The sequence below is a fragment of the Montipora capricornis genome, chromosome 10 (assembly GCF_036669925.1).
Source record: "Montipora capricornis isolate CH-2021 chromosome 10, ASM3666992v2, whole genome shotgun sequence".
Lineage (NCBI taxonomy): Eukaryota > Metazoa > Cnidaria > Anthozoa > Scleractinia > Acroporidae > Montipora > Montipora capricornis.
This window is the reverse complement of record NC_090892.1, coordinates 55,406,209-55,413,708: the sequence shown is the minus strand read 5'-3', so window position 1 is coordinate 55,413,708 and position 7,500 is coordinate 55,406,209. Positions and strand designations below refer to the sequence as shown.

The following is a 7,500-nucleotide window of genomic DNA, read 5'->3' as shown; positions in this document are numbered from 1 at the left end:
CTGTGAAAAGAGACAATCAAACTATGGTAAAATACAAGAAGCAATGAATGCTTTCAAGCTATGAATTTGGTAATTTGCTAGTTTCACAAAATCCCAGCCATAATATAGTTCACTTGGGGGGAGGGGGTGGGGGAAGGGAGGATTTGCATTAAAACAATAGAAATCCTGTTCACTGAAGCATGATACAGTCCCGAGAATAAATAACTTGTATTGCTTTTATGTAAAGAACCCTTCAAACCATATTGCATTGTGGGATGGGAGAAATGACGAATTACACAGTCACTTAAGTTCTAAAAAATTAATGACTTCTAATTATGGATATGGAGGGAGACCATTTTGTGCTGTTGTTACAACAAGAGACACCACAGGTGGCCCAGACTCGGACGGGGAGGGGGGGGGGGGGAAGGAATAAAAGAATTTGTATGGGAATCTTGATTACAAATGGAAAAAAATATTTACACTCAAAACTTCTCCCGCTGAATTTCTCAATTTTTGTGTGGTTATTTGCCTGAATAAATGCGATTTAAGCGACTTCTCAAAGAAAAGGCTGGAAGGTAATTTCTAGCTTAACTCACATCTCGCCAATAAAACCACGCTTCTCTGGCATCAATCACGCTAAAAGTCCGGCAATGGCCACACGGATAAATTTACTGATCAGAACTCTTTGACCAAATTTCAAGGTCCACCGAGTATCCATTGCTGAGAAGCTGCAAAAAATATTCAAATATTCAAAAACCTTCGAGGCTCGCTTACAACAAATTTGATCACTTATTTGCTCTTACGGTATCAAAGCTCAAGTGAACGGTTGACCAGCCGTGTCCAAATTTGTTATAAGCAAGCCTTGAAGGATTTTGAATATTTGAATATTTCCCGCTGTTTCTCAGCAATGGTCATACTTGCTGGACCTTGAAAGAGAAGTAAATTTATCTGTGTCACCATTGCCGCAGTTTGAGCAGAGAAGTGAGATTTTATTGGTGAGATGTGAGGTAAGCTGGAAATTACTTGCCAGCCTTTACTTTATTTATGTACTGTACGAAGGACAACCTGGGAATAAAATAAAATTTATCTGTGTCACCATCGCCGGAGTTTGAGCAGAGAAGTGTGATTTTATTGGTGAGATGCGAGGTAAGCTGCAAATTACTTTCCAGCCTTTCCTTTATTTATGTACTGTATGTACCTGGGAAGTTGAGAAGTTGCTTAAATCACCTTTAATGACGCAAATAACCACCCAAAAAGCGAGAAAGTCACCAGGAAAGTAAAGTATGGCTTTTTACTGAGAACTTTTGCATGTAAATATCTTTTTCAGTTTGTTATCGAGATTCTCATACAAATCCTTATAATTTTTTGCCCTCGAGTCTGGGCCACCTGTGGAGACACTACAGTTTTAAAAGTGTTCATTGAACACTATAGCTAACTAAAGGCAAACTATGCTTTTCTGCGTTGCCATTTGGTATGCCAGAGTTTGGATTTAAATTATTGACCAAGCATTGTGGTTGAACAGATCTACTTTCAAAGGCACAAAGAAGTCTAGACTTACAGTACTATGATATACACTTTATATTTTTCAATCATCTTCATAAATCCCTCCAACTGAATTAATCTTTCATTTATATATGCATTGCAAGGTCAAAATTAAGTTAAGTACCATATAATAATTCAATAATCATAAGAATCTTACTGCCCACGCCACTATAAATTATTTATGCATGATGTCATAAAGATAAGGACTATAAGCTTTGTCTTATTTCACAATTCAGACAAATGGCAAATTCCAAACTGTAACTTGCTTGGTAAGATTTTCTGAGAGATTTAAAACGAATGAAAATGTGATGAAAAATAATTCAATTTCAAATTTAGGCAACTGATCCAATTACTTCTACCTTTCTATTCACCTCCACGGACCTCAGGTGTTCCATCTTGTGTTAGCATGGAATGATATTCTTAACATTGCATAAGTTTAATGTTATCTTAAAGGTTATCAGCATATGGTCTTTCTGCTGTATCGTAATGCATATATAGATGTCCTTCATACCAGAAAAGAAGGCAAGCAACTTCCCAAAATTTTACAAATTGAAGTGATGATGTGGTCAATTATACTCCTATGCCGATTCCTGCTAGAGAAGCGATCTACAGTTTGTCAAGTTACAAGTCTGGTACCACGCAGTATTGGCATCAAGTCTCTACGTACATCTCATCACATTAAGACAAAAATTTACTCCAAAGAGATTTCAATCCTAAAAGAAACCTGTTTTTTATTGTTCTACTGGAACAAGATATTTACTTTGACTTCTCTAATTGTCTCCATGTATAAATGACTGGACTCTTGTTCCATGCCTTTGTTTTTCATGCATTTTTCAGACAACAAAATTCCCCTGATAAGAGCACTCAATTGCCACAATTTTAGCACTCCAATGTCAAAAACAACAGACCACAGAGTATGAGTCATTGGCCAACTACATGTACTGACGAGTATCAACGAACAATGATCAGTGGCTCCGAAGTACCTGCTCACAACCTGTCAAGAACAAATAATATGCACTGAACCTATGACAGTCAAAACTCAAAAAGGAGGAATTAAAACAGTTTCAAATAGCCTTAATAGAAATTGACGGTGTCTTTTGAAATAGATATCACCTCGACTGACCATAAGTTAGCGGCAGAACTAGTCTTGCTATTTGCAAAATATTGATCAATTTGTTTTCGTGCTTTTCACGAACCAAATATGGCTGTACACATATTGCCTTAGTTGTTAATTGCTAAAAGCCAGCTGTCTACAAATTGCCTTAGATATTGTTAAACCAAGTAGAACGTTTGTAGTAAAAACATTTAGCATAAACAACAGATATTAAAAATAAAAGGGATGACCTGTCAGCACTTACGAGTCTCGATCTTCTGATTGAAAACTTGAAGTATTTAGTATTGAGACAAAAGTTTTAGTGTTCCATGAATGTAACGAATTTAAATCCTCTTCAAGCACATTTAATTTTAAACGAATTATATTGTTTTGAGTTTCAATTGTTTATTGAAGCTCTGTGTGTCGTACTGCTGCGTCGTGGGAAGGATATTCGCGATGTCTTCACAACTTGAAGGTTGTCAGCATTCAAACTTATATATCAAATAGGAGTGAACGCAAAAAACTCGGTACCATTTAATATTCTAAACTGATATATTGCATGATTGAAAAACAAGGCAAGAAGCGAATAAAGACGAGGAAAAAAAAGTAACTAACACGCAAACAACATTCGCATTATTATTCTATCTTTAACAGGAAATTACGGAACTAAAAGGTTTCGAGGACTTCTCTTTTCCACTAACACGGTAAGTGCTTCTTCTGCGTAATAAAGCGAAGAATTGGTCTCATTAATATGGTTTTTCATTGAATACTAATTTTCGGTGTCGCCAATTTGAGATTCATATTTTATTCCATCTACGCTGCGGGTCTTCGCAGGTCGCAAAATATAATGGCCGATTTTCCCTGATGATGTTTTGATCAATCCTTTGTTTACACCAAGGTTAAATACAAGCTTGAATTCGCAACGAGCACTCCGATCTACGATCTCTCTCCAGACTTCAGCCGAAAAAAAAAAGTGTATCCACTAACTTGTTTATTACATGCTTACATCCTTTGGCCGTTCCAAAAAGTAAGCTTAAGTAAATTTGATAGTAAAATCTACTTAACATGCATAGTCTTTCGGGTCATTTTTACAGAATCTGTCAACAGCTTGCACAAAAACAATTTCTAATTTCGTTAATTGACAACCACAAGAAACATGATATGTCGACGGAAGGCAAAATCGTCCCAATAGTAAATCGCTGCAGATTTAAAAATTTCACGGAAAATCGAAAACGAATCAAGAATCAAGCCCAAAAAATACCAGGTTTGCGCAGTAAAATCGAAAATGCACATTTTTGCGTTGTAGCGGAACAATTTTATGTAAGTTCTACGTACCGGCAAACGCTTCGAGTGATAACTGCATGCATGGAGAAATATATTATGTCACCCAATATTTTTCATGAAAGATAGCGTCTACTCCTGTTGCAAAAGACGAATTTCGAACGTTTCCTTTAAAAGAAATTCAAGGGATAAGTCTTTTTATTTTTGGATTTCTCGTCAGAGACGAAGGCGCATAAAATGAATCAGTGCAAAGAGTTAAGCTTATTTATTTATGCACGAGAAGCATTCGTACGGAGGACGTGAATAGCATTCATTAAAACACGTTTATCTTTAACCAAGAAGAACACTTTAGTTGTCGTTAAATAAAATCAATAACTACGAAGACACTTGCCTTATGTGTGAGCCTCCGTTGCTTTCGAGGTAGCTTCATCTCAAGAAAGCCACACTTGACCAAATCCTCGACATAACTGGCCATGTCCACTTTCATCTTCTTCGCGATATTTCAATGCACCTCGTTCAATTTGAGAAATCTCCCAAAACCGTTCAAAGCAAGAATGGAACAAAGTTCCAAGGCAACGATTTACTTTCCTTGGCGGAGGAATATAACAGAATCCCTTAAAAGCATCCTTAGAAACGCCTAAAAAATATAAAACTGCACTTGTTTATCTACGGGATTGGCTCTGTTTTCATCGCACGCCGTTTGAGTGCGTGGGAAGAAATCGTCGCTCGTCCCAATCCTCCCTGTCGCGGTTGTCGAAGTCACGAAAACTGTGCCAAAAAAAAACAATTGAATACGACCGCGCAAGTAATATCTAGTTAGTTAAATGCGCTTTATTATTGACTTTGTTTTTTTATTGTACCCGGGAAAACTTCGTTAGCGTTTGAATTTCAGCACTTTTAAAATTCACCAGCGAACGGTGCGTGCGAAAGGGGTGTGAACTTTGAACCAAAAATCACGCGATTAAAATTGTCCTCGAGTGGTTTACGATCAGCGAACCAACGGGGCCTGGAGTATCGTGTTGCCTGCGGGTTTTAATCCTCATCTTGTTTTTATTTTCTTTTCCTTTCATGGAATGGTAAAAGTGTACAACAAGGTTCACTTTTTAGAATACGTTCGCAAGTGACAGAGAATGTTATTTGCAAATTTTTTTTTATCGTCAACAATTTGACAGAATCTCCGGTGAAAACATCAGACTGTCAGCAGATGACGATGTTGGAAATTAGTTATAGTTTTCGTCATATCGGGTTACGCCTCGTATGCAGCTTCGTTTATCAGCTGAAATAGTTATATCATGTCGTCGCACTTTGGCATAAAAATTCAAACACTAGAAGACAGATAACAACAGATTCTCTTTGATAAATAGACAGATGAAAAAAAGCCCCCCAAATCTTCCGACTGACATTCAAAACAAACCACTTAAGATGCCATCAGCTGGATGACAGTGTTTTTCATTCCACTGGCCAAAAAAATGTCACGCGTGGACAAAATAAGGCCTACTGTATATATTAAACTTGACGGAAATAACTCCTCTACGTTTCAGTATTGAAATCTTCGTAATTTCCACTCTTAAGCGCTTCAGGTTAGAAATGCCGAACTAGTTATTTTTCAGTTTAGCACAGACAAAGCAATTCTAACAATAATTGGTCTAACGAAATAAAGCTCACTTTTGACTTCTCATCAGAGGAAACTACTAAAGAACCTTTCTACTAAACAAGAGTTACCTTTCGTGCCAAAATAATTGCCCGATTTGGAAGACCACGATTACATCAATTCAAATTTGCGGTCAGAATGTGTTGTTTTGAACGAAATTGGCGACATTTAAAAATTTTTGTGGTTTTGACTCAACAAATATTTAACACGCCCCAGCGAGGGAAGGAGGCGGAAGGCTAAGCAACTAAATGCCTTCCTTACTCTACTAAAATCACAGACAAGCCAGCAAACATTTCATAAATATGATATGCGCCTGTAACCGCAGATTTAATTGTTGACTTATTTTTATTTTCCTGAACGGCGTTGAATGCGGCGTACAAAAAAAAGGTCGAAAAATTGAAAAAGGAATGAGGAACGAAACCAATACCGTCTCTTTTCTTGGTACATCTTGATTACTGAGATGATGATCGAGAGAGTACCAATCACCATTTCCGATCGAAGTGCTCTCTAAGTTACCTGTCCAGTACAAACACCCCAGCCACTCTCAAAACGATTTGAAACGCACACAATATACTTTTTTTCCGATCCTTCTTTGTACAAAAATACAATCACGTTGTTGGTGTGAGAATCTCTACCCTAACCCCCGGCTCGTTTTTGAGATTATCAGCAGCTTCTACGAACACTTCCACAGTTTCTTTGTCGAAGTTTGTAAATCGAACAAGATCCACTGAGCTCGCGGGCTCGGCGCGGAAAAACTGCAGCACTGCGGAGAACAGAATCTTGGCGCATCGCCGCTTGGGAAATCCAAATATGCCACTGCTGATGGCGGACACGGCGATACTGGCGAGTTTCCGTTTATGACATTCGGACAGAGAGTTGAACATTGCATCATGAAGCCTCTTGTCTTCGTCTTTTTGGCCGCCTTCCCATACTGGACCTATCAAAAACAAAAACCAAAAATGTCTCTTGATTTCTGTGCATACAACGCAGCCCTTGTTGCTTTAAGAGACCCTCTACTTCCCTACATTTATTTCATTCAATGAATGAGTCCTTTCTCCGGAACACATGAGCCCAATAAAATGACCTGATCCCAACTGAGTCAAGGGAGTAGTTTCTAAAGAAACTGTGGTGCTGCATCGGTGGGGAAGTAGTATACAAAAATTTTGGTTTTGTCAACGGAGTTGATAATGTAAATTGGCCACCGTACAGAGATTCTAAAAGCTGACGTTTCGAGCGTTAGCCCTTCGTCAGAGCGAATCGAGGAATTGTGGGTTACGTGGAGTTTTTATAGTAGAGTAGGAGCTACGCTATTGGTGGTAACATGGCGACGTGAAAAACAGGAATATATTAGTTAAATGAAAAGCGTTCGTTAATACCGTGAGGATTAAGGGTGCCGATTTGGAAGATGAATCTTTGTTCCAGATTCTTACGGCTTTCCGTCGTACCTAGATGTAGGGAAAGGCCGCAGATAGCCATGTGTTTTTTGGAGTGGTTAGGGAGATTAAAATGACGAGCGACTGGCTTAGATGCATCCTTGTCATTCGTCTCAACATCGCGAAGGTGTTCGCGGAATCGGTCGCCTTGTCGTCTACCTGTCTCGCCAATGTATATTTTATTGCATAACGTACAGGTTATGTAATAAATGACATTTGCGGAGGTACATGTGAAACGATCGGTGATCTTAACAGATCGCTTAGGTCCCGATATCTTGCTAGTGTTAACGACGAAAAGACAAGTTCTGCATCGTGAGCCACTGAGTTAGCCTGCGAGCAGGCTCTCCGAGGGACTGGGGCTGGGCTGGGGATTGAATACCCAGTCCCTCGGAGGGCCTGCCCGCAGGCAACAACTTCGGCAACAACTACCGGCATCGCAGAGGGTCATGGGTTCGAATTCCATTGAAGCCGTCCGAATTTTTCAGGTGTCGAGAAGAGACAATCGCTTTGAATTGTCCAGT

General features: G+C 38.8%; 2 protein-coding genes and 2 long non-coding RNA genes across 4 annotated transcripts in view; 1 reads left to right on the top strand and 3 right to left on the bottom strand.

The window, feature by feature from the left end:
• LOC138020077 (docking protein 2-like) overlaps positions 1-4,802 on the bottom strand; it is a 7,080-nt gene extending 2,278 nt beyond the window's left edge. The window contains exon 1 of the mRNA XM_068867074.1: positions 4,287-4,802. Within this exon, the coding sequence (XP_068723175.1) occupies positions 4,287-4,382 (96 nt within the window). The 5' untranslated portion in view covers positions 4,383-4,802. The remainder of the gene's footprint in view (positions 1-4,286) is intronic.
• Positions 2,227-2,709, bottom strand: LOC138020080 (uncharacterized). Its single transcript, XR_011126307.1, has 2 exons — positions 2,645-2,709; positions 2,227-2,515 (listed from the first exon to the last, which is right to left on the bottom strand). It is a non-coding gene; the product is annotated as an uncharacterized lncRNA (long non-coding RNA).
• Positions 2,977-7,500, top strand: part of LOC138020079 (uncharacterized) — a 10,882-nt gene continuing 6,358 nt past the window's right edge. Inside the window, exons 1-2 of the long non-coding RNA XR_011126306.1 lie at positions 2,977-3,089; positions 3,269-3,318. This is a non-coding gene — a long non-coding RNA (uncharacterized lncRNA). The remainder of the gene's footprint in view (positions 3,090-3,268; positions 3,319-7,500) is intronic.
• LOC138020078 (macro domain-containing protein LA_4133-like) overlaps positions 5,839-7,500 on the bottom strand; it is a 9,888-nt gene continuing 8,226 nt past the window's right edge. The window contains exon 5 of the mRNA XM_068867076.1: positions 5,839-6,483. Coding sequence (XP_068723177.1) covers positions 6,155-6,483 — 329 coding nt within the window. The 3' untranslated portion in view covers positions 5,839-6,154. The remainder of the gene's footprint in view (positions 6,484-7,500) is intronic.